Here is a 21,012-nt window from a genome sequence, read left to right on the forward strand (position 1 = left end):
TATGCAGTATATTCTTATGTTTGGTGTGATGTTAATTTTATCTATACCATGTTTGTTTGTATTGCTACGACTAGCGCGAGGACACGTGTCATCTGAAAAGCAAGTCGGTACCTGGAATCTCATTGAAGGCAAGTTGTGCCCTTGACCACTTTTTACCCAATAATGTTCTTTAATATCACTCAACCATGCATAGGTTAATTTTGATGGGACCCAATAGGTCACCCTAGATTGTTTATCTCATTACCTTGTTTACCCATGAATCACTTGGGTAGTTTGCTATTGCTTTATATGGTTTTGGGATAATCATTTATTACCTCTATGTTCCAATTCTTTTTGTTATTCTATTTATGTTCATGTTGAGATCATTAATGTTAATTGGAACATAGAGCTTAACTTGAGAACCACGTGCCACCACAAGGGTTTAATGGGACGCCCTTGGCTAACTAATTAGGAAAGCTAGTGGAAGACTACCTTACCCGAAAGGGGCAAGGGCAGTAGGGGAGTGGTCAGTGTAGGGAGGTCCCTGGTTGATTTTGCTGCGATGGCGGTCAGCCAGGAACCCTGCATTGGAACTTCCTATAAACTGTAGCGGGTTTTCGGAAGCTAGTGGAACTTTGTAAAGGCCTCGTAGTGTTGCCCTGCCGCGCTTCCTAGGTAGAGGTGTATGGGATTCGCGACCCCTTGGCAGATGGGTAGCATGACTTGTGGGTAAAGGGTACAACCTCTGCAGAGTGTAAAACTGGTATACTAGCCGTGCTCGCGGTCATGAGCAGCTCAGGACTCTCTGATGTTTAAATTATGGAACTTAAATTCAATTTTGTCATTTGCATTGCATGGGTTTGTTATTAATTTTGTTCTATTACTTTATCTAAGGTTTGGTATGTACTTACACTTAGTAACTGCTAATAAAATTTTGACCAACTACTTAAAAGCAATGCTCAGCTTTAACCCCTATCATTGATTAAGCCTTACACTCCATGAGCTCCCACCTTTGGTGAGTTCATGTCACATTATTCCCCACGACTTGTTGAGCGATGAACGTATGTGAGCTCACTCTTGCTGTCTCACACCCCCCCACAGGAGAAGATCAGGTGGTTCAGGAGGAGCCGCCTAACACTGAGGAGTTCGATCTGATCTAGGTGGCGTTTCCCAGTCGACATTGGCGCCGACGATACTTAGTTCGTTTTATCTTTATTAATTTATTTTGTAATAAGTCTTCCGCTATGTAATAAATACTCTGATGTTTTATGACATTTATCTCCATACACTCTGTTATTATATATGTTGTCTTCTTGGCGCATGTATGAGATGCACCTGGCTTTGTTCCTTAAAGCCGGGTGTGACAACTCTCTAATATCATTTAGCAACTCCTTATATCTGTCTTTAGAGAGTTTTTTTTACAAAACTACTAGAGATACTCTTAGGTTCCAAATAGACTAACTAATAAATTGACTAATTATTTGCCTAGTAGCCATTTAACCTCTCTAATATGGGCTAATAGATCATGACAAGAGAAAAATCAAGACTCTAAATATATTCTAAATATTTGTCGAGTAATTGTTAGCCACTGTCAAATAATTATACCAGAAACAGACCCTAAAAAAACACTCGTATTCCGTCCCTGCTCGAGCTCCCGATTTCTGAATTTGTTCCTCGTTTCGTTGCCAGCCCAATCGGTTCAGTTTCGGCGGTAACAAGATCAACTGCGGTCGCCAGTCGATTCTGTGAGCCTGCCAGCCATGGAGTTGTCCAGTTCCGTCTCGTCCACGGCGGCGGCGGCGGCGCAGGCGCGGCTGCTCCGGCCGCCGTCGTTTCGCCAGCCGGGGCCGGCGGGTAAGATGACCTTCGACCACTTCCCTCGCGCCTGGATTAACCCCGCGCTCGCGTTTGCCTCTGCCTTCTTCGACTCCATCCAATACAAGGAAAGTTGCAAGTGTGGCGTGCCGGCTGGAACTGAGCAGATTGGATTTCCCGGCATGCTGAATCCTGCTGCACTTGGACCTGCAACTTTGCCAGGATTTGTGTAACCAAGGCTTGTAGTACCTCTTAGTGTTCCATGCAAATTTCTTGCTGGCAGCAAACCTTCAGCCTTGCCTGCTAGTGCTAACTGGATGTCTTCTTTTGTTCCCCAATTCCAAACTCCTGTGCTTCCGTTGCAGTTTCGAGGGGTAGCTTAAAAGTTAAAACTATGATTCTCCTGCCACTGCAGGATTCGTGTCCTGTAGGAGTTACGCTATAAGGAGCAAACTGGTGAGGGCGATGCCTCCGATCCTTGCTAGCTTCCAGCCTGCATCTCCTCGGTACCCAAGCTTTCAAGACGCAAATGGCAAAAGACGAAATGTAAGCGTCCTTTTCCCCCCTGTTACCCCCACTTTGCCGAGCATGTGTCACTGTGTTTGACTCTATCATTGTTCCTTTGTTTTTCCAGGTTCCTTGTTATCAGAGACAACAAACCCCGCAGGTAGAAGCCAGGTAAGCCACTCACTTCTTATGTGTCACGGGGAAAAGGTCCATTGCCACTTCATTGTTTACGTACTTGATTACCACTCCTACCATTCCAAATTATAAGGCGCTTTGACTTCTCTAAGTATATAGCTTTTGCTATGCAACTAGATATACATTATGTCTAGATAAATAGCAAAAGCTATGTAACTAGAAAAGCCAAGCCGACTTATATTTGGAACGGAGGGAGTATTCCTTTTACTAACATATCTGGCCCTAGACTTGCAATTTTCTTGGTGCTCTGGGGCCTAGGGTTTTGCTCTATGTTTTGTGAAAATCATTATCTCATTAGTCATTAGTAATTCAGTTATGACACTTGTTGGGTCCATGCTTCGTCGCCGAAGGTCTTATAGGGAGAAGCGATCCTCGGATGAAGCTGTTTGTATAAGATAGCCGAAGGTTCCTCTTCGTAAAGCTTCGGCATTGCAAACCGACTTAAAGATAGAATGACCTTTTAGTCCATAAATGTCTGAGTCAATGTTGTAAGTTTTTATAAGGGGCATACTTGTAATTCCTCACAGGCTGCGTTCTGTGCCTATAAATAGTGAACAGTATTCCGTTACTGTTCACGCATTCTGATTTTTGCAATCACATCTCTCGGAATACAACCTTTGTCAAGGCATAGCATTTGAGAACAAGTCCCCAACATTGGCGCCCACCTCCGGTGAACTCACTTCCACTTTTTGAGCTGATGGCTTCGTTCAACGACCAAGCTGGAGCTGCTTCGGGCCCGAAGCTGGTGCTCCCGATCACAGGTGGCTCGTCCTCAGAGCCAGCTAACAAGAAACAAAAGAAGGAAGCACAGAGAAGGGTACAGCATGTTGGGGTGCAAGGACCCTTCATCAAGTCAAGATGGTCTCACATTCCTATTACCTTCTCCCAAGAGGACCTTCAGCTCAAAGATTACCCACACAACGATGCCATGGTTATCTCTTGTGTTATCAAAGGATTTCTGGTCCATAATGTCTTGGTTGACACAGGCAGTGCAGCTGACATCATATTTGCTAAAGCCTTCAGACAAATGCAAGAGCCAGAAGATAAGATTCATGATGCTACACATCCTCTCTGTGGCTTCGGAGGAAGACAGATAATAGCATTGGGCAAGATCACCATGTCAGTGACCTTCGGATTCATCAACAACACTAGAACTGAACAAGTTGTGTTTGACATTGTTGACATGGAATATCCTTACAATGCAATTATTGGTCGTGGTACTCTCAATGCCTTTGAAGCAATCCTTCATCCTGCCTATCTTTGCATGAAGATACCTTCGGATCAGGGACCCATTGCTATCCATGGAAGTCAGGAAGCTGCAAGAAGGGCCGAAGGCAATTGGACTGACTCAAAAGCAATCCATAACATAGATGGAGCTGAAGCTTGTGAACAGTACAAATTCAGAAGGGAGAAAGCAGCTTCAGCAGATCAGCCGAAGCCTATGCTCTTATGTGAGGACATAGCAGAGCAGAAGGTGCTGTTAGGCTCTCAGTTATCCGAAGAGCAGGAAAAAACCTTGATAAGGTTTTTGTTCAATAACAAAGATGTTTTTGCATGGTCAGCCAATGATCTATGCGGAGTTAATAGGGATGTTATTGAGCATTCGCTCAATGTCGATCCATCCTTCAGACCCAGAAAGCAAAGGCTTCGGAAAATGTCAGATGATAAGGCCGAAGGTGCTCGCAACGAAGTCAAAAGACTCCTCAGTGCAGGAGTTATTAGAGAAGTGAAGTACCCAGAATGGCTGGCTAACACTGTTATGGTAAAAAAGGCCAATGGCAAGTGGCGAATGTGCATCGATTTTACAGATCTTAACAAGGCTTGTCCGAAGGATGAATTCCCACTACCAAGGATAGACTCTTTAGTTGATGCAGCAGCTTCGTCAGAGCTTATGAGTCTGTTAGACTGCTATTCCGGCTATCACCAAATTTGGATGAAGAAGGAAGATGAGCCGAAGACTAGCTTCATCACTCCAAGTGGCACATATTGCTATCTTCGGATGCCTGAGGGGCTCAAAAACGCTGGAGGAAGTTTCAGCCGAATGACTGCGAAGGTTCTTCAATCTCAAATAGGCAGAAATGTGTTAACTTATGTTGATGACATCATTGTCAAAAGCACGAAGCAGGAGAATCATATTGCTGATCTGCAGGAGACCTTCGCCAGTTTCAGGCAAGCTGGCTTAAAGTTAAATCCAGAAAAATGTGTCTTCGGAGTGAAGAAGGGGAAATTTCTTGGATGCTTGGTTTCAACAAAGGGAATTGAAGCCAATCCAAGTAAAATTGAAGCTATACTTCGGATGGAGCCACCAACTACAAAGAAGGGGGCTCAAAGATTGACAGGAAGGTTGGCATCTCTCAATAGATTCATATCCAGATCGGCAGAGAGAAATTTACCATTCTTCGAAGTGCTGAAGTCGGCCGAAGTCTTTCAATGGGGACCAATCCAGCAGAAGGCTTTCGAAGAACTGAAACAGTATTTGATAGATCTAACAACATTGACTCCACCAATGCCAGGGGCTCCTTTATTGTTATATGTGGCAGCTTCGCACTCAGCGGTAAGTGCAGCGCTTGTTCAGGAGAAGCTTGATGGTCAAGTCAAAAGGCAGGCCCCAATATATTTTGTTTCCGAGGTCCTTAGTTTATCAAAGAAAAATTATACAGAGTTGGAGAAGATACTGTATGCTGTCTTGATGGCCTCCAGGAAGCTTCGGCACTATTTCCAAGCTTACAACATAATTGTTCCTTCATCACAACCTCTGAAGGATATTATGAGGAACAGAGAAGCTACTGGAAGGATTGGAAAATGGGCTGCAGAGCTCAATGAATTTTGTATTGAATATGTTCATAGATCTTCGATTCAGTCGCAGGCACTGGCAGACTTTATTGCTGATTGGACACCAGGGGCTCAGGAGGAGGAAACAAATAAAGACAACGAAGCCTGGATAGTGTTTTGTGATGGATCTTGGGGAACCTTCGGAGCAGGAGCGGCTGCTGTGTTGGTTTCACCTTCCAAAGTCAAAACCTGTTATGCGGCAAAACTTGATTTTAATTGCACAAATAACATTGCTGAGTACGAAGCATTGATTTTAGGTCTTCGGAAGTTAAAAGCAATGGGAATCAGAAGGGCCATACTTAAAACTGATTCCCAGGTTGTTTCGGGTCATATTGACAAAAGTTGTAAGGCTAAGGATCCGAAGCTTGAAAAATATCTGGATATGGTTCGAAGAGTCGAAGCTTCATTCGAAGGGTTTTCTGTCAAGAATATCCCTCGAGGACAAAATGAGCATGCTGATCTGCTAGCTAAGTCAGCAGCACAGGGGCTGCCTTTACCTTCGGATGTGTTCTTTGAAACAATAAAAGCACCTTCGGTGGAACTCCTTGAAAGAGCAGTTCTTAATATATCTCCTGTTTTTAGCGAAGATTGGAGAACTGAGATCATCTCTTACCTTCAGGGTAAATTTCTTTCAGATGACGAAGCTTATAACAAGAGAATAGAGGCAAGAGCTCGTCCATATGTCATGATAGAAGGGGAGTTGTACAAACATGGAGTTTGTGCTCCGTTGCTCAAATGCTTATCCAGAACCGAAGGTATAGAGTTAATGAAAGAAATACATGCAGGCCTGTGTGGATCTCACATCGGATCTAGGCCGTTACTTGGAAAAATTTTCCGTCAAGGATTTTATTGGCCGAAGGCAGCTTCGGATGCAGCAAAATTGGTTCAAAAGTGCGAAGGTTGTCAGAAATGTGCAAGAGATCAAAAACAACCTTCGTCCTTGACACAGCTCATACAACCCACTTGGCCATTGCAAAGGTGGGGCCTTGACTTGTTAGGTCCGTTACCACCGGCCCAAGGGAACCTGAGATATGTTGTGGTAGCTGTGGAATATTTTTCTAAATGGATTGAGGCGAAGCCTTTAGCCACAATAACTTCGGCTACCGTCCAAAAGTTTTTCTGGCAGAATATTGTTTGTCGTTTCGGGGTGCCAAAGGCTATCACTGTGGACAATGGAACACAGTTTGACTCCGAAGCTTTCAGGGATTTCTGTGACCAAATTGGTACGAAGATCCATTTTGCATCAGTCAGGCACCCGGAGTCAAATGGACTCGTTGAAAGAGCCAACGACATTATAATGACAGGAATAATGAAGCTAATCTTCAATCAACCTAGAGGAAAATGGCCAGATCAGCTAACCAAAGTGGTGTGGAGCCACAATACGACAACATCAAGGTCTACAGGCTTCACTCCATTTAAGTTGTTATTCGGTGACGAAGCAATAACTCCAGAGGAAGCTAAAGCCGGATCAATAAGGATAGTAGCTTCGGCAGAATCAGATTCCGAAGCTGCTTATTCTATAGAAAAAGATGCTTTAGAAGGGATCAGACTGCAAGCCGTGGAGAATATTAATAAATATCAAGCTGAAATAGTCAAATGACGGGATAGAAAGGTTCGGCTAAAAAATATTGAGCCGGGGCACTTGGTGCTTCGGAGGGTGGCCAACCCGGAAACAGTGGGCAAATTGCAGTTGAAATGGGACGGGCCTTTCTTAGTAGCATCTTCGTCAAGGCCCGGTTCATACAGATTGAAAGATATGGACGGCAATGACATTCCTAGATCTTGGAATGCGGATGAGCTTCGGCGATATTATGTATAATTCGATGTAATTTTTCATATTTTTTATTTTTTCTTTCATGGCACCCTTTTCCTTTCCAAAGGGGGAGAAAGGTTTTTAATGGGGCCAGCATATGTAATTTCCTTTTCTAGTCTTATAAGAGTAAAATCCCCCAAAGAATGTAAATGTAAAAGCTGAGAGCGCACCATCGAGTGCCAAAAAGTAAAAACGAAGAAGCTCCAAAGACGTTCCTAAGGGAATGCAGAGCTTATACCGCCTAAGTAAAAGGCGAAGAAGCTCCAAAGACGTTCCTAAGGGAATGCAGAGCTTATACCGCCTAAGTAAAAGGCGAAGAAGCTCCAAAGACGTTCCTAAGGGAATGCAGAGCTTATACCGCCTAAGTAAAAGGCGAAGAAGCTCCAAAGACGTTCCTAAGGGAATGCAGAGCTTACAGCGAAAAGTCAACGCCGATTCCGCCAAAAGTAAAGGCGAAGAAGCTCCAAAGTCGTTCCTAAGGGAATGCAGAGCTGAGGTGTGAATGTTTTTAAGAAAATAATGGCTATGAATATGGCTTCGGATACGTGTTTGGCCATTCATTTGCACATCACATTACATCATAGCATTTGCATTCATAAACATTCATCTAGGCATATGTAGGATAATCATTTTCATCGCATAAAATGGTTGCTTCGGCAAGAAGAGAAAAAAGAAAGGGAAAAATTTCTATGAAGGAGAGCTTCGGAGAAAAGGAAAATGTTGTTTTCTACGAAGGAGAGCTTCGGAAAAAAGGAAAATATTGTTTTCTATGCTTCGTTGCGTACGAAAAGAAGGGAAGGTGTTTTTTCGCCTTCGGCTCAAAAAAGGAAATTTCGTCCACATCGAAGCATTTATCATACATCAGTGAAAGGTTAAGGATATATTACAAGGTATGAACAACATACATTAAAAACAAGTTTTTGTTTACATTTACAAAAGTTATCTCAAAAGTTTTTCAAGTACTGTCTGCAGTCTACTATCTAAATCTTCAAGGAGCTTCGGCTTCGGCGTTATTTTTGATCATCAGCTTCGGCTTCGTCATCCTACATGAATAAGGTCGTTGGAAGTCAGAATCAAGTTTACAAGAAAAGGTAAGCACAAGGTATGATTTCTTACTGGATCAAGGTGGCTACGAGCTTCGTCTCCAGCTTTCTCTCGACCACCTTTTGTCCATATCATTTTTACAAATCGATTCGAGATGCTTCGGGCGAGATCAGGGATGTCATCCAAGATTGATGGTGACAAAGTAAAATTTGGCCTATTAACAATTTTCCCATGATCACAGCCAGCCTTCATGAAGGCTGCAGCAGTCCCTCGAGAAGCCACCCAGGCACAGAAGTCACCATGCCCAGCTATGACTTCGTCGAGCTCGTCAATCTCCCCCTCAATGTGTTCGAAGGTTTTTGGTAGATCTTCAGCTGATGGGGTAAATTTTTCGCTGCTAGCCCCAACCGAGTAAAAAATCTTTCTTAGTCGTTGAATGCACTTGTTGCTAAATTCCAGGCATTTTTCTTGAAGATTTGTCAGTAGTTTTCTCAAATCCGAATTTTGCTGAGCTTCGGCTTCAAGTTTTGCATTGAGATCTTGTTTTTCCCGTTCGAACTGCTCAGACTGGCGGAGAAGCTTTGTGTTTAGTTCTGATATTTTTGCTTCAGCTTCCGCCAGTAAACCTTCGGCTGCCTGGAGCTCAAAGTTCTTTTTCTCAAAAGCATCTGATTGCTCCTTTATTTTGTTTTCCAAATTTCCAATTATAACTTCATGCTTTTTATCTTCAAGATCTTGCTACATTTGCAAGGCTTTGCTCAATAGCATGCTCTACATAAACACAACCTTCGTCAGACGTGTTTTTATTAGAAGCAATAAAAGTTAAGGGACAAGTTATTTACCTTGAAGTTGGAGTAAAATAAACTACCAACGACATGTTGTCGTCGGTAGCGGCTGATGTCTGTTTCTAGCTTCGGGAATCCAATACTCTTGGACAGGGTGCTGATAACTTTGGCCCCTGTTTGGTCTCGAATACACTCTAATTTCTCATCATCAACGCCTCCGAAGAGGAGTGCCCCAGGTTTGTACCCACAGGATTGGGCGTATTCTTTAAGCTCTTCTATTTCAGCTTTTGATAGGTGTCCTCCAACTAAGTTTTGGAACACGAAGGCTTCGTCTTCCGAAGCTTCTTCAACAACTTCTTTTCCTTTCTTTGACGTTGTGGTCATGGCCTCTTCGGCAGCAGTGGTGGCTTCTTCTGCAGCCATGTCTAGCAGTATTTGGTCAATATGTTCAATCGTGCTCTCCAAATTCACATCCTCAGCTGAGGCAGCTTCGGCAGCTGCGGCCTCCGAAGGTACAATTTCAGTATCTGCTCCCTCTGCAGCTGCTTGTGTTTTTTGGGCCGAAGCTCTCGGCGGCGTCTTGTCAATTACCTCTGTCACGGTAATGATTCTTTGTTTCTTTGCCTTGATTGTTTTCCTTGATTTCTCGGGCTCCTTGTCCTTCTGAAAAAACTTTGTCAGTTGAGAACCCAGTGGACTTAGCTTCGCAGGTAAGGATTCAGTCATTACCTTCAGAATTTCCTCAACAACAGCAGCAGAAGGCGATGCGGGGGTTTCTTCTACTTCGGATATTTGTTGCTTCGGAGAAGAAGCTTTCCTTTTCTTTTGAATTTTCTTCTTTATTGGCTCTTTTTCACCTTCATCTAAGGCTTCAGTTGCCCTTTTCCTTTTTTGGCCCCCGGCACCTTTGTTCAGATCTTCGTAGTCTGGGTATTCGAAGCCCAAGGCGTCCAACACTCGATTCAGCCTTCGTTTTGGACGGGTGCCGAAGGCTGCAGTCATCAATTGATCTTCTTTCTTGGAATAATTGCCAAGTATCTCATTGCACATCACTTCAATCGTATCCAGCCACTCTTGGCAAGGAGTTTTAAAGTATTTCTTAAATTTGAAGTAGTAAGGCAAACGTACAAGTTCACCTTTTTTCTTCTCCCCCTTCAGCTTCGGCATTTCCCACTCTTTCACACTAGGAAAAACTTTGAAAGCCAAGAATTCCTGGACCAAGTCCCTTGTACTGATATTCTCTGCAATTATTTTGAATTCATACATTGCTTTTTGAGTCGGACCCTCTGGTAACATGTGGCACTGGGGGCGAGTTTCCCCGAAGGTCAGTTCCAGTGGACTTTGCACAAGCTTTTCTTTATCATCATCAACCTTAACATAGAACCATTCTGATTTCCACCCTGCTGCCCATTTGCTTCGATAGCTGATCACAGGATACTTCGTAGTTTTCCGGTAAGCAAAATTATAGCAACCAAAATTCTCATGTAATCCATCCTTTCTAGCCTTTGTCTGATAGTGCAGTTCGTGAACTCGGCAAAAGCTGTCAGCAAACGGTTCCACCGCCTGGCTTCGGAGTGCCCAAATATAAACACTAAGCCTAACGATAGCGTTAGGGGTTAGCTGGTGAAAATAGATTCCAAAATTCTTCAATATCTCTGCAATAATCCCATGAAGGGGGAATCTCAACCCAGCCTTTAAGAAGCTTTTAAAAATAACAATTTCATCTTTCTCCGGCTTTGGGGTAGTCTCTTCTCCCCCGAAGCGTAGTAGCTTCTTTTGATTTTCAGTAAAATAGCCTGACTTTACCATCTTGGACAAATCAGCCTTCGAAACAGTAGATTTCCCGAAGTCCAAATGGCTGGGTTTGCTTGGCGTAGCAAGGTGATAATCATCTTCGGGGTCAGTTTCCTCAGCATCTTCTCCTTCTGCTTCAGCAATTGTTTGTTCTGCATCATCAATAGGAGCCCTTTCCGAAGTCACTAACCCGGATCGTTGCATGGCTTCGGAGATAGGGACAGTCTCCGAAGCTTCCGTTTCGTCCCCCTCACGTTCAACCCTGGCGGTAGAGCGGACTCTGGCCATTTAGCTATGAACTTGTGAAACTTTAATACTTTTTTCCTCCGAAGCAGGCTTCAAGATGGAGCTTCGTTCGATTATGACAAACAAGCTTCGGCGACGGTTAAAAGTTTTGGCAGCAAAACAGTGCAAATAGCAGTAAATGCTGTGGTAACTTCACACCTACTCGTCTGTTTATATAGTGCCGCAGGTAAGAAGGCGAAGCGCCAGAAGTTTTACACCAGGCGGACACCCGCTCGCACTCGCTGTACGGTGGGCCGCAAAGACTGAACAGTAATTCTGCACGGTGGGGCCGCCACGCGCAGGGAAATTGAATCGTTTCTCGACAACGAGCTCAGGGAAGGTGTTTTTGAGACCTTCGGCGCTCCGAAGCTTAAGAAACTTTTTTCACGGATCAAGCTCGTTACGAAAAACGATCTAGCACCGCGAAAGGGGCTACTGTTGGGTCCATGCTTCGTCGCCGAAGGTCTTATAGGGAGAAGCGATCCTCGGATGAAGCTGTTTGTATAAGATAGCCGAAGGTTCCTCTTCGTAAAGCTTCGGCATTGCAAACCGACTTAAAGATAGAATGACCTTTTAGTCCATAAATGTCTGAGTCAATGTTGTAAGTTTTTATAAGGGGCATACTTGTAATTCCTCACAGGCTGCGTCCTGTGCTTATAAATAGTGAACAGTATTCCGTTACTGTTCACGCATTCTGATTTTTGCAATCACATCTCTCGGAATACAACCTTTGTCAAGGCATAGCATTTGAGAACAAGTCCCCAACAACACTAGTCATTTATGAGAAAATATTGGATCTAGTTAAGAATCATTGGCCTTTGCACCAGGCAGGTCAGCTGGGAAAATAGGTTGCACCATGAAATAAAACTTAGGATTGTTAGTTTTGCATTGTCTTCTGACAACTGTACAACCTATTTGAATTTTTTGCCAGTCATTGAGTATCATATTAGTTGACATAATAGTGTGTTAACTTCCACATTGATAATGCCATATTTCACCCTGCGGCCATGTTCTACCTAGCAAATTTCATCATCTTTCTCCGATATACAGATTCCCAGAAGAACCTGCTGAACATCTGACTTTTCAGAAGTGATAGTTATGAAATGATTAGAAAATTAGCTGATGCCATCAACTATAAAAATAAACAAATCGATAGTTTTTCACTTTTTGCATGAGCTGGTGCACATTTATTGTTTTTAAGAAGAGGCCATTACTACCCCTTTTCTTTTTGGACCATTGATTCAAACTGGATCATATGTTGCAATGCTTTCTACATGTCTCTGTATCCATGACCAGCTTGCATCTTGTTCCTTTGTCATGGTTTCTTTGCTTAGGCCTGTTTTGGGCCAATCAGTGTGAAAACAGAAGGGTTATATCTGTAATTGCTTGATCTTCTCAACTTTGATCATCATTAGTACTTAGTAGATGTTTATACTATTGGATATATAATTGCATACTGATAAAAAATGATGTTAAAATTGAAGGTCGATGGAGGAGGTATATGACACTTTGGCTGAACACCTTCTTTCGGTCTTGAAGAATATTGAACATCTTGATTCAAAGTAAGGCTTTCCTGTTGATTCTGTTTAGGACATTGATTATTGTGTGATCATGTTCTTCTATTGCAAATTTGCAGTGATCAATGCTTTTTTGGTTTTGAATATTAGTTCTTGAACCTTGTCAGTCACAACTGTAGTCTATTTGCTTTCAACCTTGATTTTTGTTTTTTTAACAGAATTGGCTTATATTGTCTAACCTTTTTTTGGTCATCTGGAATACTAAACTACTAATTTGCTTCCAAGAGAATTTATAGCGATTGTTCAGATACCTAGCTTGGTAATGGATAGATCTGCTCAATATGAGAAGAAATTTCAAATAATGGATGTGTTTAATTGCTATTCAAAGCATAGCAAGGATTCTTCTCGGTATAGATCATTTTTGGGTGTTTGCTTTCCTTTCTTGATTTTCTCTGATCTTTTTGCCAGTGCTAAATTTGAAAATTATCATTTTAACAAATTTTTAAACATGGCTGGAACATTTTATTAAGGAAGGTTCTTGAGTAATGTTTTGCTAAAGAATTGATTCTACTGCTCTGACAGATACATTGTTGGTCTAGCTGGCCCACCTGGTGCTGGCAAGTCCACAGTTGCCTCTGAAGTTGTTCGACGTGTTAATACATTTTGGTCCCAGAAGCACACAAAGGGTAGTGGAGCACCGCTTCCTACCAAGGAAATTGCTGCAATGCTTCCAATGGATGGTTTCCACCTTTATCGTGCCCAGCTTGATGCAATGGAGGTTTGTTACCTTTGAGTGAACCATATCTAAATTTTAGGTTCTTTCTAAAATTATTAACATATTTGTACCTTTAGGATCCAAAAGAAGCACATGCAAGAAGAGGAGGTGCCTAATATTCTCTGTTTAATCTGTTTCATTTAAACTGTATTTAGGTAAATACTAACATCATAGTTATTGATTTTAGCACCCTGGACATTCAATCCATCACTGTTTCTGAAATGTCTACATACACTAAGAACAGAGGTATCTACCAGTGCCCTGCAATACAAATTCTTGAATACTGCATGCTATTTAATCTGATCCTCTAAACATCTTGGTTTGTAGGGTTCAGTTTATGCTCCATCATTTGATCATGGTGTTGGCGACCCAGTTGAGAATGACATATTTGTAAAGCCACAGTAAGTTAGATTGGATTCAAATGTATTGCTTGAGTCATAAAATCTTTTGGATCAACTTAATTTAGCACCGTACAACTTAGATTTCTTGTTGCCTTTCTTCTATCTTCCTATATGAGATTGTACCTGTATCTTGTAACTCTTTCCATGTGCAATGACTGCATGCCAGCATTGATACCATCTTTCCACAATGCTTCAGTTACTTTTAAGTACTGGTCCGAGTGTGACACTTACTGATTGTTAATTATCATGACTTTGGCAGGCACAAAATAGTGATAGTTGAAGGGAACTATCTGTTACTGGAAGAAGATGTTTGGACCGAAATTAGAGACTTGTTTGATGAGAAATGGTGAGTATGCAGACTCCGCAACTGTAATTTGCAGTAATACATACTTTTTTTAATGTCCCTTCATCATCTTTTCGACTTTGGTGTGAAAATAGTAGTTTCTAATGGCCAAATTACTTTCTTAGGTTCATTGACATTGACATTGATATCTCCATGCAAAGAGTGCTCAAGAGACATATTGCAACCGGTCTGCTCTAATCCATTCACATTCCAGCACTATATTATTTATGTCACATATTCATTGTTTGTTTTGTTTCTCTTGTCAGGAAAAGAGCCAGATGTAGCAGCATGGAGGGTAATTATCTTGCCTAACCCTGCTTTTCTATCCACACACAAGAATGAAGAATGCATATTTATGCGTAGATGAATTCAAATAAAACTGCACTATGGTTCCTTTCAAGAACTTTTTTTTACCTCGATAACCATTTACACCAATCGACCAAAATGATGCCCCTTAGCTTTTTAGAATTGTTTTTATCGATTGATTTTCCTAGAAGAAAGTTATAGATTTACAGCAATTTTATTGTGGATATTTTTTTCTTCTGTTAATCATGTTCAGCTGTCAATGCTGATGCCCTGTCATTCTCCTCAATGCTCAGTTTCTGAATTTTGCCAGTTATTATCTTGAAATTGTTCTTGTGAATCAGATCTCCTACAACGACCGACCGAATGCAGAGCTTATCCTGGAATCAAGGAAGAATGCTGACCTTGTGATCAGATCAGTAGACTTCTCAAGCTAGTGTTCAATTCTTTCAATAGGAAATAGCATTGTGGTTCTAGAGTTGGAGGTTGTTGTGGGCTGTTTCCGTGGAGATTCCTGTACATATAATAAGCTGAATGCCTGTTTCAAATTTTCATGGTGATTGTGTTGCATGTAATAAGATATTCCTTCACTATGTACCGTGGAGGATTGTTAAGTAATTTATTGACATTTTTTAATAGAAACACCCTTCAGATTTGTGTCCAATGTCATATTTTTGTTCCTGTAGAAGATATTAGGAGCTTTATTGTTGTATCGAAGGAGCAAAATGTCTAGGATCACAGGCCAGAGCAGCTCCAAGAGGCGACCAAAACATATCCCAAAACTCGTTTTAGGCTTCAAAACATAAAAATATATCGTCCAACAGTTCCCTCAATTTCCTCCAAAAATCCGGACGTACCGCATCCGACCCCTGCCTTCCCTCAAATTTTCGCGACTCCAATTCTTCCCCAATCCATCTGCGCCGACGCCACACAGTCGTTGCCGCGTTTTTTTTTCGCCCACACGCTCGGAGGATGGCAATGATTCGTTGTCCGGCGGCATGCAACATGCAAAATTGTAATTTCAGATCAACACATGGACAACAATACAGCCCAACAGCCTTTTAGTGGCCCAATACAATGTGCAATGTCCGACGGCATGATTATGAATAGTTACAATAAGCTTTGGCTTTGGGATGAAGAACTTCTCTTATGACGGAATAAAGGGAGATAAAGAGTGGTCGACGAAGCTATAGGCTAAGGACCTTCGACTTAACATATTGACGAAGCTTAAACACGAAGATGACTGAAAGGGGCTAAAGACCTTATAGTCCTCAATAATTCATGTTAGGATTATAGGCACAGGGATATAAATGTACTTTTATCCGGACTGCGTCCCGTGCCTATAAATAGATAAACAGTAACATCGTACTGTGCACGCTGGATTGTAATCGCACTCGCGCCATTCTCGCTCTCCCACCTTTTGGCAAGCTGAAGGTACCATTATAATATGAATATCGTTAATGCTTATTCATATTTAATGAAGATGATAATAAATGAATTATTGATATATAACAATTATTATCTTCATTCCTCTATATTCCTCTGTATTCCTTCACTTTCTTATTTATATTCATTTTCATATGATAAAATGATGAAGATGTGTCCTTCATGACCTTCGTCTGAAGATCATTATATCCAACAGGAAATAATGCTTCGAAGGACGAAGGTCTTTTCCATTAACAATTGTGTTGCCTTGTTCTTGATTTATAACATTTGAGAACAAATGACCAACATTGGCGCACACCTCCGGTGAACTCACTTCCACAACCTTCGGAAGAGCATCCATCTTCGACATGCCACCGGAGAAGGCAACGGTGCCAGGGGCTGCCCTACAACCAATGGATACAAATCAAGATGCTCTCTCTGCGAGAGGCTAGGAACCAAAAGAGAAAGCCCACCAGTCCAACTCTTCAAGAGGAGCAAATTGATCAGGAAATCAGGGACCTAGAGGCCATTCATCAACAAGTGCAAAGGAAAAAGGAGAAGATGGTCTGGCTAGCCGACCTTCAGAAAAAGATTGACGAAGCCGCTGAAGAAATGCGTCATCTTACTCAGGATGGCCAGGACCGAAGGCCTCAGCATAGGGAGCTTCGTCAAGAGAGCTTATTCAACGAAGATGAATGGTATGATGACTTTCATCATGATAACTTTACTTTTGATGATGCTTCTCCTCTGGCAGCAGAATTGCAGGCTATCCCATGGCCACAATCTTACAAGCCACCCCAGTTGCCCATGTATGACGGACACTTGAATCCAAAGCAATTCTTGATGAGCTACGAGGCAACAATATCTTCGTATGGGGGCAACACCGCTTCATGGCAAAGTCCTTCGTCATGGCAGTCCGAAGCATGGCCCAAACATGGTACTCCTCCCTTCGGCCTGGAATAATTACATCATGGCAGAAGCTCAAGGATATGCTAGTTACCAGTTTCCAAGGGTTTCAGACGAAGCCAGTAACTGCTCAGGCTTTATTTCAATGCACACAAGACCATGAGGAGTATCTTTAGGCGTATGTCCGAAGGTTTTTGCGTCTGAGAGCACAAGTGCCCACAGTGCCCAATGAAATTGTCATTGAAGCCATGATCAAGGGACTTCGGCTAGGACCTACAGCCCAATAGTTTGTCAAGAAGCCTCCACAAACCCTGGAGAAGCTCCTTCAGAAAATGGATGAGTACATCCAGGCCGATAATGATTTTTGCCAAATAAGGGAGGAAGCTTACAGGTTTTCTGAAATGACCAGGGGCTTTGGAGGGAGACTTCATCCCAGGCATGTACGATCAATTCATAACTCCAATGCTAATGATGAAAGGGCTAGCAATGTTCAGCATAACCATCACAGTTCTCAGTCTTCGAGCATGCAACAGACTTCTTTCAGACCACCAGCTCCGAGAGGCAGAGGAGGAAGGAGTTTCAGTGGAGGAAGGTTCGACAATCAACCTAGAAAGTTGTACTGCCTTTTTTTTGGCGAGGACAAGGGCCACACAACAAGGACATGCCAGGTCACGATTCAGAAGCAAAAGGAAATTGCTGAAGCCAAGGCGCGACAGAGTCAGCCGAATCAAGTCCTTCACACTGCTTCGTGTTATTCTCCATACATCCCAGAATACGTAGGCAATCAACAACCTATGACTTCTGTTGCTTCGACAAGCCATTCCTGAACTTCTTGGCCTCAGTTGCCACCACAACCACCGTTGGTCCATAATCAGCAGCCAGAAGGGCGCAATCATACTCAGCAACAGTGTGACCTTCGGGAGGAGTCCAAAGCTCGCACAGTCAACAACACTATGCCTGAATCGAAGCATATTTACTAAAAGGACTACAGTGGCTCGCCCAAGGAACATGTTGATCTGATGTATCTTAACTCTTTCTGCTTTTATATTTTCTTGAAAGAAAAACAATACAGGAGGGATTAATTTTCAACGTGATGTAATAATATTGTTGTTACATCATCGAGTGTGACAAAAATTAAATTCCAAAGCTACAAAGCCGTCCCTAAGGGAGCGCAGAGTAAGTTTCGAAGCTACAAAGTCGTTCCTAAGGGAGCGCGGAGTAAGTTCTTGAAAGGGAATTAGGCTTACACCTAGTTCATATATAATTTTGGTGGTTGAATTGCCCAACACAAATCTTTGGACTAACTAGTTTGCCCAAGTGTATAGATTATACAGGTGTAAAAGGTTCACACTCAGCCAATAAAAAGACCAAGTTTTGGATTCAACAAAGGAGCAAAGGGGCAACCGAAGGCACCCCTGGTCTGGCGCACCGGACTGTCCGGTGTGCCACCGGACATGTCCGGTGCACCAGGGGGACTCAGACTCAAACTCGCCACCTTCGGGAATTGCCGGAGGCGACTCGGCTATAATTCACCGGACTGTCCGGTGTACACCGGACAGTGTCCGGTGCGCCAAGGGAAGTCGGCCTCAGGAACTCGCCAGCTTCGGGAAACTCCAACGGCTAGTCCACTATAATTCACCGGACTGTCCGGTGTGCACCGGACTGTCCGGTGCGACTCCGGTGCAACGGCTATCTCCGCGCCAACGGCTCTCTGCCGCGCATTTAATGCGCGCTCTGCGCGCGGAGATGGCAGGCGTGCCCATACTGGCACACCAGACAGCAAACAGTACTTGTCCGGTGTGCACCGGACACCCAGGCGGGCCCACAAGTCAGAAGCTCCAACGGTCAGAATCCAACGGCAGTGATGACATGGCAGGGGGCACCGGACTATCCGGTGTGCACCGGACTGTCCGGTGCGCCATCGAGCAGGCAGCCTCCCAACGGCCACTTTTGGTGGTTGGGGCTATAAATACCCCAACCACCCCACCATTCATTGCATCCAAGTTTTCCAGCTTCCAACCACTATACAAGAGCTAGCATTCATTGCAAAGCACACCAAAAGAGATCAAATCCTCTCCCAACTCCACACAAAGCATTAGTGACTAGAGAGAGTGATTTGTAGTGTTCATTTGAGCTCTTGCGCTTGGATCGCTTCTTTTCTTTCTTGATTCTTTCTTGTGATCAAACACTCACTTGTAATTGAGGCAAGAGGCACCAATTGTGTGGTGGCCCTTGCGGGAAGTTTGTTTCCCAAGTGATTTGAGAAGAGAAGCTCACTCGGTCCGAGGGACCGATTGAGAGAGGGAAGGGTTGAAAGAGACCCGGCCTTTGTGGCCTCCTCAACGGGGAGTAGGTTTGCAAGAACCGAACCTCGGTAAAACAAATCCGCGTGTCACACTCTTCATTTGCTTGCGATTTGTTTTGCTCCCTCTCTCGTGGACTCATTTATATTTCTAACGCTAACCCGGCTTGTAGTTGTGATTATTTTTGAGAATTTCAGTTTCGCCCTATTCACCCCCCCTCTAGGCGACTTTCAATTGGTATCAAAGCCCGGTGCTTCATTAGAGCCTAACCGCTCGAAGTGATGTCGAGAGATCACGCCAAGAAGGAGATGGAGACCGGCGAAAAGCCCACTACAAGCCACGGGAGCACTTCATCGGAAGAGTCCCGCACCAAGAGGAAGGAGAAGAAGAAGGACTCCTCCAAACGGAAGGAGAAAAAGTCTTCCTCTTCTCACCACAAAGAGAAGAAGGAAAAATCTTCTTCCCACAAGCCGCATCGGAAAGGCGACAAGCACAAGAGGATGAGGAAGGTGGTCTACTACGAGACCGACACTTCATCAACATCGACCTCCGACTCCGATGCGCCCTCTGTCACTTCTAAGCGCCAAGAGCGCAAGAAGTATAGTAAGATCCCCCTACACTACGCTCGCATTTCCAAACATACACCTTTACTTTCCGTCCCATTAGGCAAACCACCAACTTTTGATGGTGAAGATTACGCTAGGTGGAGCGATTTAATGCGATTTCATCTAACCTCGCTCCACAAAAGTATATGGGATGTTGTTGAGTTTGGTGCACAGGTACCGTCGGTAGGGGATGAGGACTATGATGAGGATGAGGTGGCCCAAATCGAGCACTTCAACTCTCAAGCAACAACAATACTCCTCGCCTCTCTAAGTAGAGAGGAGTATAACAAAGTACAAGGGTTGAAGAGCGCCAAGGAGATTTGGGATGTGCTCAAAACCGCGCACGAGGGAGACGAGCTCACCAAGATCACCAAGAGGGAAACGATCGAGGGGGAGCTCGGTCGGTTCCGGCTTCGCAAAGGGGAGGTGAGAGCACCTAGAGGGGGGGGTGAATAGGTGATCCTGTAAAACTTCAAAACTTAAGCCACAAAACTTGTTAAGGGTTAGCACAAGTATGGCCAAGTGGCTAGAGAGGAGTCAAAACACAATAACCACAAGAAATCAATCACAGAGATGACACGGTGGTTATCCCGTGGTTTGGCCAAGTACAAAAACTTGCCTACTCCACGTTGTGGCGTCCCAACGGACGAGAGTTGCACTCAACTCCTCTCAAGTGATCCAATGATCAACTTGAATACCACGGTGTTCTTGCTTTTCTTTTCTCAATCCCGTTTGCGAGGAATCTCCACAACTTGGAGCCTCTCGCCCTTACAAAAGATGTTCACAGAGAATCACAGAGCAAGGGAAGGATTAGCAACTCACACACAACACAAAGATCACAGCGAATACGCACACACAAGACTCAGACTTGAGCTCAAAAGACTAGCACACTAGAACGGAGCTCAAATCACTAGAATGTCGAACAAGTGCGCGAGATTGATGTGTGAGTGATCAAGAGTGCTCAAAGAATGCTTGGTGTACTCCTCCATGCGCCTAGGGGTCCCTTTTATAGCCCCAAGGCAGCTAGGAGCCGTTGAGAACACAACTGGAAGGCTATCCTTGCCTTCTATCGTCGGGCGCACCGGACAGTCCGGTGCACACCGGACACTGTCCGGTGCCCGATTTGTTTCCATACAAAGCTCATCCGACCGTTGCTTTCTGATGCAGATCTGCGCACAGTTGGCGCACCGGACATGTCCGGTGCACACCGGACAGTCCGGTGTACCTTTCTGACCGTTGGCTCGGCCACGTGTCGCGCGCCGATCGCGCGGCCGACCGTTGGCCCGGCCGACCGTTGGCTCACCGGACAGTCCGGTGCACACCGGACAGTCCGGTGAATTTTAACCGAAGTCGCCGGAGAAAAACCCGAGAGCAGCCTCTTCGGC

At 43.8% G+C, this 21,012-nt stretch overlaps 1 protein-coding gene across 1 annotated transcript; it reads left to right on the forward strand.

Annotated features, from left to right (window-relative positions):
• Positions 1-1,594: 1,594 nt before the first annotated feature.
• LOC100272360 (uncharacterized) lies at positions 1,595-15,043 on the forward strand. The gene is made up of 12 exons (NM_001146843.1): positions 1,595-1,833; positions 2,210-2,340; positions 2,429-2,472; positions 12,534-12,611; positions 13,149-13,344; positions 13,419-13,449; positions 13,529-13,587; positions 13,669-13,742; positions 14,002-14,088; positions 14,211-14,272; positions 14,352-14,380; positions 14,733-15,043. The coding sequence occupies exons 1-12, from the start codon at positions 1,740-1,742 to the stop codon at positions 14,823-14,825; spliced, it is 978 nt and encodes a 325-aa protein (NP_001140315.1). The 5' UTR covers positions 1,595-1,739; the 3' UTR covers positions 14,826-15,043.
• Positions 15,044-21,012: the final 5,969 nt, after the last annotated feature.

Source organism: Zea mays, chromosome 3 (genome assembly GCF_902167145.1).
Source record: "Zea mays cultivar B73 chromosome 3, Zm-B73-REFERENCE-NAM-5.0, whole genome shotgun sequence".
In the NCBI taxonomy this organism is placed as follows: domain Eukaryota; kingdom Viridiplantae; phylum Streptophyta; class Magnoliopsida; order Poales; family Poaceae; genus Zea; species Zea mays.